Raw genomic sequence first — 16,250 nt, 5'->3', positions numbered from 1 at the left:
TGTTTTTTTGGAGAAAGCTTCAAACCTCCAATCTGAAGCTGCCTTAACCGAGGTGAGCACATCTCTCTTTAGACGGGTCACTTTACTGCTTGCTTCTTTGATGCCTACAAAGCTAGAAATGTTCAAAACTCCTCCTGCTGGCCCTTTCTGAGCAGCATCTGAAATGATTCTACACCCACGTTGTCGGCTCTCTCCCTCACAAATGACCCACATCCAGGAAAGACCATTAAGTACTCTTTGCCCCTATAAACTCCTAGAGTTTGTCTCCATTCGGAAACCTCTTCTTTTATTATTTTAAATTTTTTAAAGTTTATTTTTGAGAGAGAGAGAGAGAGAGAGAGAGAGAGAGAGAGCGCATGGGGGAGGTGCAGAGAGAGAGGGAGACACAGAATCCAAGGCAGGCTCCATGCTCTGAGCGGTCAGCACAGAGCCTGATGAGGGGCTCGAACTCATGAACTGTGAGATCATGACCTGAGCCAAAGTTGGATGCTTAACTGACTGAGCCACCCAGGTGCCCTGGAAACCTCTTCTTTATTCCATTGTTAGACACTCCCTCTTTAGATTTCTGATGTGAGAGTCTGACTTCAGTCTGCTAGCACCAAACTGAAGGAACACATACTAAGTTCTCTAAGTGGTCAGTAAGGTGTAGGCGTCTCACCGGAGGAGAACTCACAAGTCAAGAGCAGCTCTCTGCAAACTATCAACTCTCTATCCACCTTTATTACCTTTGACGATGTGAGCGAAGTTCAGAATAATAAAATTTGTTTCCAGAGATCTCCTTTATAAATCTTACATTACGTCTAGTATCCTCACTCAATGGGGAATTTACTATATCTCTATCTCTATATATATCTCAGCCCAAACCTACATTTTATTTTTATTTTTTTTTAATTTTTAATGTTTTATTTATTTTTGACAGAGAGAGAGAGAGAGACAGAGCATGAGCGGGGGAGGGGCAGAGAGAGAGGGAGACACAGAATCCGAAGCAGGCTCCAGGCTCCGAGCTGTCAGCATAGAGCCCGACACGGGGCTCGAACTCACAGACCGTGAGATCATGACCTGAGCTGAAGCCAGACGCTCAACCGACTGAGCCACCCAGGCGCCCCCCAAACCTATATTTTAATTTCTGGTTGCAAATGTTTACTAATTCCCATCTTAATGTCTTCATGTATATTGTTTGCTTCTCCTGAATCACTATTCATTCTTCCCTCTTGCTTGACCAAATGTGAGCTGTCCTGTGAGATTCATCTCAAGTTCTATGGTCCTTAATCCCTTTCTTGAATACTCTAGATTTTCCAGAGCTTTCTTCTGAGGGCCTACACTCTTTACAGTCATTACTGTGATCGATACATGGAGTTTGCCCTTAACATTTTGATTGCATGGAGGCTAATGCTAAATTACCATAAAGGGATGATGGGACTATAGGGCCTGTAAACTTGATTGTCCCTGAAGTGTGAAAGTGTTTTTTCAAAAATATGATAACCCAAAGGGTAGCTAATGAGTCCAGGAAAAGCAGAAAAAAGAGAGGCAAATAATAGGTATACATCCAGGTCCAGGCCACAGAAAGGAAGAGATACTATTAGCAAATAGACTTTCTTATTTTTTTTTTTCAGACTTTTCATTTCACTCTCAATGAAAAGCAGAGGAAAGCACAGTATTGTTAAGTCAGCAAGCTGTCATATTTTTGTTCTACTGGCAAGGGTAGCTTTATTATGGGAAAGATCCATCAGGTTATTTAAACCCTGGTACCCCTAAACATTAAGATTATTTCATTTTCTATTTTTTTAGTGTTTACTTATTTTTTTAAAAACAGTTTTAATGTTTATTCTTTTTTTTTTTTTTTGAGAGACAGAGAGAGAACGAGAAGGGGAGGGGCAGAGAGAGAGGGAGACACAGAATCCGAAGCAGGCTCCAGGCTCTGAGCTGTCAGCACAGAGTCCGACGCGGGGCTCGAACTCGCGAACCGCGAGATCACGACCTGAGCCAAAGTCGGAGGCTTAACCAACTGAGCCACCCAGGCGCCCCTCTCATTCTCTTCTTTAAAAATCAGTGCCCATTTATAAACTTTTTAAGATACGATTTTGTTTTTTCCACGGTCTGTCCCGACAGAAAAGTTAGGCTGGACATGAAGCCTCCAGTGTTCAGTTCCTATGATATGGTTTCTACTAGAGCCTGATAGTTGAATTGGCACTCGGCTTGATGCATCAGTAGTAGAATGAGCTTGCTTCATGTAAGTCTGATGATAAGAGGAGGAGGAGGAGGAGAAGTGGTAGTTGATATAAGGAACAAGCACAGAGATGAAAAGAGTTATTGGAGCTGAGGCCACAGCGGAAAGCAGAGCAGATCATGAAAGCCCCGGTAGACCATAACAAAGATCTGGCCTTCAGCCAAAGAGCCATGGAAAGTCACTAGAATATTTAAGGCAGGGGAGTAAAATGACCAAATATGTCTTTATATTTGAACAAAGTCTAGTTTATGTCTCTACGTATGAATTTTATTAGGCCTCTTTTGAGCAGTTACTATTTATTTTTACTTTCAAAGCCAATCTTGCGTAGTGAAGCAATTCGTATTAAAGACCAGGAAGAAGCTGGTGAGTTTCTTTGAACTAATGCTGACCACTTAGAAGAGGGAAGTATTAGGATTAAGTTTGTCCTTCTACATGCTGAATGTTTCAAAACATTCACTTTTTTTAGCACTTGAATATAAAGAGGCTCAAGAAAACCCATTTACATGAATCCAACAATTTTATTTTTTATTTTTTTATATTATTTATTTTTGAGAGAGAGAGTGCAATGCGCACAGGGGAGGGGCGAGGGGGGGGGAAAGAACATCTGAATCAGGCCCCTGCACTGACAGCAGCAAGCCCGATGTGGGGCTCAAACTCATGAACCCCAAGATCATGACCTAGCCAAAGTCAGATGCTTAACTGACTGAGCCACCTGGCATTCCTTGAATCCAACAATTTTAAATAAATGGAGGTGTCTATTAAAAGGGAGGGCCAAAAATTAATTACATACAGCTCTATAACATAGATTACTTATAAATATGCATATATATGTAATAAATAACAAAATGGTCAATAAAATGAATGTCTCTTTTTGCCTATATTTTCAGCTTAGAATTTATGGCATTGTATTTTCATATTTTAAAGTACAGCAATTACTTAGCTCTCTTTTTTCATGACACTTGCAAATTATTACTAACCAGCAGTGCAGGAGACAAACTTTAACTTTAAAAAAATAGACATTGAGGGGCGTCTGGGTGGCTCAGTCTGTCGAGCGTCTGACTTCAGCTCAGGTCATGATCCCACAATTTGTGGGTTCGAGCCCTGCATTGAGCTCTGTGCTGACAGCTCAGAGCCTAGAGCCTGCTTCAGATTCTGTGTCTCCCTCTCTCTCTGTCCTCCCCGGCTTGCATTCTATCTGTGTCTCTGTCTCTCAAAAATAAAGAAACTTTAAAAAAAAAATTTTAAAAACCAGACATTGATTCATTTACTGGATATTAATGAGCACTGGTTATTTTATGCTTGAATTATCCAGTGCTTGGATTTGTACTTACCAATTATAATGTGCAATAATGTTTGTCTATGTTCTTTACCTTGTCACTTCTTATTTAAATAGAGGAAAGTGTTGGGATGAAATATTTTAATTGATAGACTAATTAAAGAACTTAAAGACAAAGGTCCTCTCTTAATTAAAATCTAATATACATATAATTCTGCTAATGAAGCAATACTGACTGTCATTACCCAATCTCCTAAAAAGATGAGATCCTCAACCAAGGTGGTCATTCGTAGTTAGAAAATAAGCTGGGGGGTCATTGCTAAACTTGTAAGGTATGAGATAGCTAAAAACAAAAACAAGCACAAAATCATGACCATTACCAATCATGGAGTCTGCAAGTGTAGTTTTCCCAAAAACAGAGACAAACCAAGACCTATGGGATGTCAATACCAATTTCTTATTGGTCATTAGCATTTATGATGTCTTCCCTATATTCACTTTGTGAGAATATAGAAACTTATTCAGTGAATAGGTGACATTATACTATTTATTTCACACACACTGGGGTTACTAAGTTGTAGTGGCTGAAAGGCATGGAACGGACTGAAAATTTTGTCTCATATCAACAGTATAAGGATTTTTAAGGAAAACGTACCCATTTTAGAAGAGGTCACGGAATTCTATGTATTCAGTCGACAAGAGCAAATATATCAAGAGGTAATTTGGCATTTCAAATAGACTTATGCAAGAAGTCACAGCGAGAGATCATATTTCTATCTTATTGAGACAATGAAACTTATATTTATCTTAGCTTTGAGTTTAGTTTAAAAGGGGGAAAAAAGGCATAATAATGGAAAGAGCCTTGAAATGTAAGTCTGAGAAGTAAATTCAAGTGTCAGGTTTGTGACTATGTCCCTCAGCAAGTCGCTAAGACTCTTAAGGTCTTTATTCTCTTAATTTGCAGACGGGCACAAAAGCCTCTGTTTTGTTTATGCCATAAGTTGATGTAAGGCTCATATAGGCAATGTATGGAAAAGATATTAAAAGGTGTTATCATCTGAGACAGACCAAAACGGGAACCAATGATGGGTCCAAGAGAGGGTTTAAATCCAATTCTGCCATATACCAACTGTGTATCCTCAGGCAAGTCACTGAATCCCTTTCAGCCTCAATTTCTTCCTCTGCTAAATAAATAAGGGAGCTGAATCAGAAAGTCTCTTCCATCCCCAACCAGTCTGTGATCTTATACTAGAAAAATTAATAGGAAAACTCTCCAATGTGCTTTTGTTTCCTACAAAAGAAACACACACTGATTTGGTGTTCGTGATTAATTTTAGTCTCTGTCTTGCAAATAAAAGGAAGCCATTTTTTTTTAGCATGGGTAGGTTCACATCCCTTATGAAATGAGATGTGGTTTTCATTTATTAGCTACACATCAGAATGTTCTAAATGTAGGAAAGTGGCAATCATGAAGAATTATGAGAATCATTACATGATATGAAATGTGAGCCTAACACTCACATTAGAAAAAGATTTGCCCTTGAAATAAAGAAAAACAGAGTCTGTGTTACATTACTTACAGTCTATATTAAAATCCACACACCCTGTACAAACAAAAGATTGCAACCAAACACAGAGACATGGCTGCCTTTGTGTGGCAGTTTCAGTCTCTCAGTTACCCTTTTAATTACTTGTTCTTCTGTAATGCTAAACTAGGATTTTGTATACACCACAACTAAACATAGAACAGACAATAGGCAGGGCAACATAAGCTTTTGTTGTAAGCTCTATGAGAACAAGCATTTTTATCTCTTTCACTCACCAATGTATCCCAAATACTTAAAACAGTGCCTGGCACATAATAGGTATTGAATAAATATGTCTTATTTATTTATTTATTTATTTATTTATTTATTTATTTATTTGGAAATGTTTACTTATTTTGAGAGAAAGAGAAAATTCGGGCACATGCAAGTCAGGGAGGGGCAGAGAGAGAGAGAGAGAGAGAGAGAGAGAGAGAGAATCCCAAGCAGGCCTCACACTGTCACCACAGAGCCTGATACCAGGCTTGAACTCATGAACCGTGAGATCATGAGCTGAGCCAAAACCAAGAGCCGGAAGTTTAACTGAGGGAGCCACCCAGGCACCCCGTGAATAAATATGTCTTGGGAGGATGAACTTACTTCCATTTTCTGCCTCGAACAGATGAGCTACACTCTTTAGAACTTTAACTGACTGTTCTTTACATCATTGACTTGCTTCTATAAAAAGAGGTAAACCTGAAGAATTTAACCGAAGGTAACCCTAGCAAAGAGGCCGTTGGACTGCTGTAAACGAGCAACACAAATGTTTTCAGTCTGACACCTTAAAATAATCTGAATTAGCAGTAACGTTTGCTTCAGTATAAGGTTACTAAATAAACAGGACAAACACAAAAGCTAAAGCACTACTCTTTTCATGCTACTAAAGAGAACACTTCAAACAATGTAGGAAAAAAAATCTACATACAATTCATTAAATGGGATTAAAGACATAAAAAGAGCTATTAATAAATATGGCTCTTGTGTTTCCTTCTTTTAAAACTCAAAACAGTGTGGTCTGACTCGTGCCCACATCAAAGGAACCCAGCTAACGGAGAGTAAGAGAAATGAAGGCTCAGCTCACTATCTCTCTCCTGGTGCCGAAGCACGTTTTACAAAAATGTGCTTTGAACCAACAACAAACTTAGAAAACCAGAAACAGAACAGGAAGATAAACCCACAAGAGAAAACAGCCATGACATCACCACATCCCCTTCCAGTTTTCTCCAAAACATTTTTCTTACCAGATGAACACAGAAAGTCAAAGAGCTCTATTTTTAAAGCATGAGTCTTGGTTGTGGTACAAACAGATCAATGGAAAACCTCTTGTCTTCAGAAAAACATGAGCCTATAGCACAAAGCATGGAAGCTTATAAAATAGCATGTCTGATAGAGGAAGCATCAACCATGAGCAAATGAATGGATGTCTAAGAGAGATTTTTAGAGTGATTCAGGAAGAGGTGACAATGTAGAAATTAGCTCATCAATTTTCCAACTCTTTCTCATATAATATAAAACTATACAGCTAGCCATCTATATAAGTATGTAATGCTATATATAACTACATATAAATACAAATATATTTAGTATAGTTAGCATACACATCTAGAAAAGTGCCAGCTAGCACAGAGAGATTGGAAAGAATTTGGATTGGAGGCCACAGCATTACCTACCACACTGTGATGGGGAAAGAGGATTTTAAGCAAAGTTTTACCCTGTGCTATCAATGACACTCCCTTGAAGTTTCTTAAGGATATGTAATCAGGATTTAAATAAATCACTTTTCAGTGATTTTTAGATGTCATTTATTCATTCATTCTACAAATGTATATTGATAGAAGCAATCCCTTGACCCTGTATTTATACTGGCAGCTTCTGTAAAGACAGACCTGATGGCAAAAGCAAGAAAGTCCAACTTTTTATAGGTTACAACCAAAAAACAGATGCAGAAGCAGAAAACCATATTCCAACACAGATCCTTGTTCCACTTTTTAAGGACACTGACAATTAAATTAGCTTTTATGGCATGGCCTAGAAGCCTAACTATTATGTACAGTATAGAAAATGTATTCAGAGTTGCGGTCAGCCAACAGATGAACTTGAATTCGGCTGTTCAAATTAAAGACTGCCTGTTCACTAAGCAACTTTTCCCCTTAGCTAGTTGTGATGCTGTTTAATTCTCTTCTAAAGGTTAAAGTAAAGCATTACCAGGCCTCATGAATTTCTCATGAATTGTGATTAAGTGCAACCCAATTCTAAGCACTGTTAGAAAAACATCTTCAACCTAAATGAACCGGCATCAAAACTGCCAACAATAATAACCCAAGGCTACTTCCATTACGAATTTGGTCTTTGCTTTATAAAAAAAAATACCATGATACTTCCCTAGATAATGACCCACGTAAAGCGTTCTCCTTGATTAACAATGGCATTTGTCTTATAGCCTGTGCCAGGAATGGAAGCCTGTGGCTTACTGAAGCCAGTGCAGCAACAAGAGATCTCTTCTAAAAACAGAACACAGTACAGCTCATTCTTCAAGACCTTCCAGGGGAAACTAGACGAGGAGTATGTTGATGTCTTTTAAAAACAATCTACTAAATGTTTTTAGATCCTGTGCCCTGATTACTGGCTGACCTATATATTTTTGGCAATGCTAGTGTCCTAGAGGGCCTGACAATTTGACAAGCAGTTCAGATGAATTTTGAAAAAGCCAAGATAAGCAATTTCCCAAAGGAAAAAAAAAAAAGGTATTTTCTTCTGTTCTTTGAAATGTTAAAGGATCCATGTCAGTGTATTATTTTGAGCAAGGAAAGTTCTACCTTATTAAGGCTGCCATTGTAGGGGCGCCTGGGTGGCTCAGTCGGTTAAGCATCCAACTTCGGCTCAGGTCACAATCTCACAGTTTGTGAGTTCGAGCCCCGCGTCAGGCTCTGTGCTCTCAGTTCAGAGCCTGGTGGTTGCTTCAGATTCTGTGTCTCCCTCTATCTCTGCCCCTCCCTCACTCACGCTCTCTCTCTGTCTCTCAAAAAATGAATAAATGTTAAAAATATATATTAAAAAAAAAAGAGACTGCCATTATAAAAAACAACTAATCCCTCAGCCAGTCACACACACCGGATGCAAGTGCACCTTCCAAACAAGAATTAATGACTCTCCCCTTACCAGGCCTGGGTGAGAAGCCAAGCTCACTTGGTAGATGATTTCCTGTGTAAATTACTGTTTGTTGCTAAATGAATCTGGTTGTTGCAAAGGGGATTGTGAAGCTCCAATAAAGACTATCTACAGAAAATGCGTATTGTAGCACCTGACATTACCATCATCACAACAGAAACATATTCTACTCATGCTCCGGTCAGGTGCTTTAAGAAGAAATATAAACTCGGGGTGCCTGGGTAGCTCAGTCAGTTAAGTGTCCAACTCTTTGATTTCGGCTCAGGTCATGATCTCGCAATTCGTGAGATTGAGCCCCGCGTCAGGCTCTGCCCTGACAGTGCAGAGCCTGCTTGGGATTCTCTCTTTCCTTCTCTCTCTCTACTCTCCTCTGCTGCTTGCTCGCTCTCTCTCAAAATAAATAAATGAACATTAAAAAAAGAAGAAGAAGAAATGTAATCTCAAAGAGATATCTGCACTTCCATGAGCACTGAAGTACTGTTCACAACAGCCAAGTTGTGGAAACAACCTAAATGTCTATCCATAGATGGATGGATAAAGAAAACGTGGTATATGCATCCGATGGAATATTATTCAGTCTTGAAACAGAAGGAAATCCTGCAATATGCAAAAACATGGATGAGCCCGGAAGACATTATGTTGAGTGAACGAAGCCAGTAACAGAAGCACAAATACTGCATTATTCCACTTACACGAGGTCTCTAAAATAGTCAGAGTCATAAAATCAAAGACTGGAATGGTGGTTGCAAGAGGTTAGCAAGGAAGGAGAAATGGGAAATTGCTACTCCATGGGCATAAAGTTTCAGTGAAGCAAGATGAGTAAGTTCTAGAGATTTGCGATATGCTGTGCCTAGAGTCAACAACAATAATGCATTGTATACTTAAAAGTCTGTTAAGAGGGTAGAACCCATGTTAAGTGTTCTTACTACAATAAGGTAAGATTAAATTTAAAAAATATAAAAGAAGGAAAAATGTAAAAGAAAAAACGGGTTTTTTTTGTTTGTTTTTTTGGGTTTTTTTGCTGCATCATTTCAGGACCAGAGTATCTCTACTATCTGAGAAGTATTACAATGTAATACAGTGTACTTGAAATTTCCTATTTTCTTGTAATCAAATACTTCAAACATTACTTTAACAATAAACCATTAAGAAGGGAATGATAACCTCCTGTATTTTGATTATTTCTAGAAGATTCGGACAGTTGCCACTTGTCTGGCAGGTGCAATTACCATATTAGAGAACTAAATGGAGCTTTAGGTACCATTTTAACAACATGGAAGCTAAGACCCAAAGATACTAGGGAATGCCAGACCTGGTAGAAGAAAGGAATCTACTTTGGATGTCCATGCAATGCTTTTTGTACTAATATTATCTATTATTAATACACTGAAATGATGGAAATCATCCATAGATGGCAAGGTCATATGAACAGAGTAAATGAACATTTGCAAAATAAATACTATTGGCCAGCTGTTTCTCATAACTGACTGCCTTTAATACTCAGAAAACCTTGCCACATAGGGATTAAGAGCACTACTTTTAAATTTTTTTTCTAATGTTTATTTTATTTTTGAGAGAAGCAGAGTGTGAATGGGGGAGGGGCAGAGAGAGGAAACACAGGATCAGAAGCAGGCTCCAGGCTCTGAGCTGTCAGCACAGAGCCCAACATGGGGCTTGAACTCATGAACTGTGAGATCACGACCTGAGCCGAAGTCAGCACTTACCTGACCGAGCCACCCATGCACCCCAAGAGCACTTCTTTTAAAGTAAAGAGACTGAGGCCAAGAAAGATCATAAGACCAGTAGGAAACAAGGCTTGAACTCCCACCCAGGTCTCATCTAACCACGAAGTCTCAGATCTTTACAATATACCTTACTGCCTTCTGGAAGGTGAAATGAGCCCTGCAGCATCCCTGCTAATAAAAAATCACCTTTTCCAATTTTCTGGCTGTTACGCAGAAGCTACTGATTTCAGAGGAAAACCGTTCCAAGATCACATACCCGTAGTGGAGTCAATGGTGAAAAGGGACGACAGGTCTCCGGGAATGAGCTCATAAGTCACTGTTCCATATATCCCAGAATCTCTGTCAGTGGCAAGAACGTTGATGATCTCGGTGCCTGGCTGGGTCTGGCCGCTAATGCTCATCACGTAGGTTGATGGGTTAAAGACAGGTGCATTATCATTCACATCCTCTATTTCCACACGAACAAAAGCTTGGGCGCTTAGTCCACCCTGTTGGATAAATGAGAAGTGATTACAAATGGATTTCTCCTGAAGACTGAGATGCAGAATAATTGACAAAGATCCTAGAAAAGAATTTTAAAACAAAGAAGTTCATTCATTCTACTTTTAACCTTGAGATATGAGTTCATGTGTAAGAACATGGTATCAGTACTTCAGCACTGACTCTTAAAGATGAATGAGAGTACCACTTAAAACTCTTAGGAGGCAATAATTTTAGACTACAGTTCAAAGACATTCAAGGCAAGTTTTCTTGATGTCCAAAGAGGGAAAAAACAAAACAAAACACTTTTACCCCTAGGATAAATCTTAACTGCTAAAGAGGAGGGGTAAGGAAATATTGGAGGAAGACGTAATTTTAGAAAAGATCGTCAGCGGAAGTCTCACTTAGAAGGTACCATGTGAGTAAAGACTGACCTATATGAGGGAGCTTGACTTCAGTAATCTGAAGGAAAGAGCAAGTGCAAAGGCCCTGAGGCAGAAGTACAATGTACATCGCAGGCCTGTTCAGGGAAGAGCAAGGAAGCCAGCAGGGTGATGTCAGCATGGCAAGGGGCAGGTCATGGAGGCCTCTGTGGGCCGCTGAAAGGAGGATTTATTGGAGGGTTTTGAGTAGAGGAGTAGTTTGAATTGACTTAGATTTTAACTGTCACTCTAGGTGTAGCATTCAGAATAAACTGAAGGGCAGCGAGGGTGGAAGGAAGGAGACCAGTTAGGAGGTGATTAGAATCAAGTCTGGAGTGGATGGTGGCAGTGAAGGTACTTATCCCAAATATCTGGGGTCAGATTTGCTTTGGAATTCTGGATTTTTCATGTTTTAGAAAGGTAATAGAGTGCATAGCATAGTAGAGGAATAGATCCCATCCCTTTTATTTTGCGTTGCCTCCAAGTAAAAATCAGGAAAAGGGGAGAGAATGCAATAGAAGAAAACAATCCTTTGCAATTTTTACTTTTCTAAAGCAAAACATGTGTTCCTACTTTAAAGCACCATTTTCCATTTCTGTCTGGTACATTTTGATACTTTCATCTTTGACAAAAATCCTTAGTAAGTCACAAAGCCTGGACTTTCTCACTCACTTTTCCTTCTCTCCTCTCACCCTCTCCCTCCCCCTCTCCCTTCCCCTCTCTTCCGCCCCCTCCCTCTCCCACTGTTCAGGGACACACTGAGCAAAGAGGAAAGAGGATTCTGACAAAAAAAGAAGATTTGGCACAGGAGACAAAGAGGCCAGTGGAAGAAGCACCGGCCTAGGGTGAGGGAGGGCAGAAAGAGAGTACTGTTTGGGGTGAGGTTAACAACAAACCTGGAAATGGCTCTCATGCTCTGAGGTCCCAAGTGCCCCTAGACATTGGCAACTAAAAAACAATTGGGAAGTACACCTTCAAAGATACAGTGGTTTTCCATGTTCTAAGTGGAATAAAGTGCCCGGGCCATGCCAGTTACCAACTAGAATAGGAGAAATGAGGGCTGGCTAAGGTTACGACCCAGTGAAAACAAGGGAAGTGCCCTTGACCCGTATTACTGGACAGACAGGGCTGTGTCTGCAGCAGCCCGGGATGAACTGTGGGTCCACAGTGGAGGGTGACTGATCGTGAACAGACAGTCCTGCATGGCACCTGACAGAGACCCTGCTGTTTCTCCAACTTGGCCTCCTTCTCCATTCTGTTTAACTTTGACCTTTCCCTTCCCCTTCCTTATATATTTCTCCTGGGATTCTGGAAGTCACCTCAGTGTGAGTGCAGGATAAGAAAGCGCGTGAGAGAAGGTGATGAGAAAGTGGGGAAGATAGGCGAAATGACAATCTCTCCACCTTGGGATCCTTGCAAAGATGTTAATTCCTAGGCTGTCCATGACGATCCTAAATCAGGCAATGCTACCAAAAACAAGTAAAATGATAGACAAACCAACTGAAAAACTTATTCTCATAGAACAATGAACCTTTCTACAGGAAAATTATTATAGATCTCAGGTTTCCTGAATTTTAGGAATTCAATTTTTATCTACTGAATTCATCAGTGGGGGTGCTTTTCTCTTACAATAACCATGGTGAATGTATGTTCAGTGCGCTCTGTATATATTTTCTCCTTCAATTGTTCTAATCTCCCTTTTTAAAGATTTTGATGGTTTCTCTCATTTTTATAGATAAGCAAACCAAAGCACTGAGAAACGAAGTGACTTGCCCAAGGTAAATGAGACTGTGAACTGCAGATCTGGAACGGGACTAGAGATTCATTTATCCCCCAAACCCCTGGTGACTTCTTTTGAATTAGACTTTTTAAAGAATTGTGGTATAAATTCTACCTTTTAAAACACTATGCTAAGGGCAATGCCAACCACGGACTTAGCCTTAGCAGAAAAAAGACAGAGTCCCTGTTTATAATCTATGCGACAAACACTGTATAACAGAGTTTATGCCACAGTGGAACAATCTGGAGCCAAATGATCTCAGTCTAATGTCTGCCCTGCCTGCAACTGGGACCACAGATGAGAGAAAATCAGATAGTCCCTGAGTCTGGGCTGCATCTTCTGTAAAGCAGGAGCGATACAATATGTATGAGAGCATTCATAATGGTTAATCACATCATTATAAGATTTTACAGCCTCCTTTTCCTAAATACTTGGGGCCAGATAGATTAGTGTTGGAATGTTTCAAGTTTTAGGAAGGTGATGTGGTACACATGTACCTAGTCAGGTCTGGGGTGGCCCTACATAACCAAACGCTTAATATTCTGCAGCGAAATGTATGGAAAGACACATTTAGAGGGATTTAAACATGAATTTAAACATGAACGGCCTCAGGTCCGTTCAAGTCAGGTTTCTCACTAAATGAGATTTAAAAACTTTCTATTTTGAGGGGATGTTGAATTAGGTCAATTCTAATGCTCATGCAGGGCTTCTGTTTTAATAAACTATGATGGTACTGTGTTTCCTCTCTTATTGTTTCTTTTACATTTGGAATCTTATAAAATCGTATCGTATAATTCTCTCTTCATTCAAAATTATCGTTAATCTCTCTGTTATCTTTAGTTTATACCAAAACACATATGCCATTACTTTTGACTGCTAACGTGATATTGGTATACATATTGCTGATATAATATTGGTATAAAATAAGAAGGACAATAAAAACAAAACAAAACAAACTTTCTATCTGAGAGCTTTGGGGCTTCAGAACTACAGAAAAAGGATTGTGGATCTTCATGATTCAGAGGTAGGCATATGCTAAATGGAGAGAAAGCTCTGTGCTGAAGGGATCCTGGAGATGGGTCCCCATAAACAAACAAGATTTTAGGTCTCCTGCTGGTGTGCAGTTACAGAGTCTGGAGGAGCCTGGAAAGCAGATTAGATTTCTCCACACATCTTCCTTCACTTCCCTCCTAGTGTTTACCTCCCACTTCTCTGTAACAAAACTTCAGTCCACCTGGTTAAGACTATCCTGATGATGCAGCCTCTGAGATATGCTGAGTCACAACCACCCAGCTAAGCTGCTTCCAGACTCCTGGCCCTCAGAAATTGTGTGAGAGAGTACATTTTTGTTATCTGCAGCTGCTACGTTTGGGAATAGGTAATACACCCCATAAATTCCATCCATGAATATTTCTTAACTTTGTCTTATTCTTTCCCTATCAACGAGTCATGGGTTTCTTGGACATAATTTTAATCACTTGATTGTTTAAATTACAGTAAGAGAAAACAGTGTGTTACTATGATTTTAAAAATTAAGTGATCAAAATTAAAAAATAAGAATGGGGATCACCTCAGAAAGGAGGGGAGCTGGGGGGACAGTTTAAACAGGTGATGGGGATTGAGGAGTGCACCTGTCGTGATGAGCACCGGATATTGTATGGAAGTGTTGAATCACTATACTATACACCTGAGACTAATTTACACTGTATGTTAGCTAACTGGAATTTAAATCAAAACTAAAAAAATTATAGTAAGAGACTTTTAACCAACCTACCTGAATTCCAATCCCCTCAAGGCATGTTGTGAAAGCTGGGAGTAGTTTGGGAAAGTGCTAAGCTTGAAAGCATACAATGTTGGAGGAATAGGAAAAAATAGGAAAAAAGGCAAAGAATGTAAACGACAGTAGTCAGGAAGGGAAAGACCTCTCCTTCAAGTGTTATTTGGAGAAAAGGCAGAGTCTGGTGTAGACAGTGCTGGATTTTCACCTGGACAATATTATGGAGTGAGGGAACTAAAGGGCTTTTGCAACTGAATAACTTAATGGTGGGTCAATAAACTAGAGATCCCAACCTGGAAGAACTGTCAGCTAGAATGCAGAGGCTACAGGAAGCGAGACGGAAAGATAAGAGTGCTTATCAGAATACAGCATGCTTGAGATCAAGATTTCAGAGGCTGTGCAATTATAGGGGATGATCCTTGGAAGTGACAAAGTCAAGGAAGTGAGACGCTCAGGGTGTTGGATGGTTCAATAGATGCAGTGGTAGAGAGGAAGACTGTAAGGTGTAACGGTCCTAAATGACACGGAGGTTTAGAATATGATAGCAACAAGAAAGCATGTCCAAGGAATGGCCTGGCAAGATAAATTTCAAAAGTGAATTGGTTTTTGATAGAGAAAGGAGTAGAAATGATTCAGATGTTGCATGGGGCAATCAATTAGGCAAGCACCCACCTCAACACCTCCCTCTTGGTTCGTGATTAGCGGAATATGGGCTTCTCTGTGGAAAGCTTGACAGGAATCAGTAACCCCAGGAGCAGGCTGTTTTAACCAAGGCGAGAACTTAAAGGAGCAGTCAGAGACCAGGACAAGTTTCTAAGGGAGTCTGCTAAATGATGAACCATGAGTTCCTGACGGCATGGAAGAAAAGTTTGGGAGGACAGAGCGGGTGAGGCGGTAATTGATTCAAATTAAAGGATGGGCACATCTGGGCGGCTCAGTTGGTCCAACTCTTGATCTCAGCTCAGATCATGATCTCATGGTTTGTGAGTTCGAGCCCCATATCATGCTCTGTGTTGACAGTGCGGAGCCTGCTTGGGATTCTGTCTCTCCTTCTCTCTGCCCCTTCCCTGCTTGCTCTTCATCTGTCTCTCTCTCTCTCAAAATAAAGAAATAAACTTAAAAAAAAAAAACAAATTAAAACGTTGGAAAAAAAAATTAAAGGATGAACAGAGCAGAATGGGGATGAGAATATGGATAACAGTGGATGGCTAGGAAGCTTAAACTGCTAGAGATAAGAATGAGGTAGAGTGGTATCTCAGACATTTAGGGATTAATCCTGGTAGTGTATTTGAAAAAATGGTAGGCAATCAGTTTGAGATATAGTTCAGACAATCTAGCTAGAAAACATGAGCAACAGGGCAGCAGTTTATTCCTGAAACTGGAGTGAGGGGAGTGGTAATCAATGAAATATAAGATAGGAAAAAAGCAACTGAAAATTGGAAGTTGTGAATAATATAATCTATTGAAATTAAAATGAGTGCGCCCTATGTTTCAGTTACGCAGGATGAGTGAGCTCTGGAGGTCTAGTGCACAGCCTGTTGATTTTAGGTAATATTACTGTACTGTGTACTTGAAATTTGCTGAGGGTAGATCTTAAACACTCTTATCACTCACTATGTGAGCTGATGGATATGTTAATTAGCTTGATTGTGGTCATCACTTAATAATGTATACGCATGTCAAAACATGACAGTGGTGTCATGGGTGGCTCAGTTGGTTAAGCGGCATCTGACTCTTGGTTTCAGCTCAGGTCATGATCTCACAGTTCCTGAGATCCAGCCCCGAGTTGGGC

General features: G+C 39.9%; 1 protein-coding gene across 1 annotated transcript in view; it reads right to left on the bottom strand.

The window, feature by feature from the left end:
* The window catches only part of DCHS2 (dachsous cadherin-related 2), a 242,033-nt gene that overhangs the window by 96,839 nt on the left and 128,944 nt on the right, over positions 1-16,250 (bottom strand). Inside the window, exon 3 of the mRNA XM_045465174.1 lies at positions 10,256-10,487. Within this exon, the coding sequence (XP_045321130.1) occupies positions 10,256-10,487 (232 nt within the window). The remainder of the gene's footprint in view (positions 1-10,255; positions 10,488-16,250) is intronic.

The sequence above is a fragment of the Leopardus geoffroyi genome, chromosome B1 (assembly GCF_018350155.1).
Source record: "Leopardus geoffroyi isolate Oge1 chromosome B1, O.geoffroyi_Oge1_pat1.0, whole genome shotgun sequence".
Lineage (NCBI taxonomy): Eukaryota > Metazoa > Chordata > Mammalia > Carnivora > Felidae > Leopardus > Leopardus geoffroyi.
The sequence above is the reverse complement of the archived record's forward strand: the minus strand, read 5'-3'. Positions and strand labels throughout refer to the sequence as shown.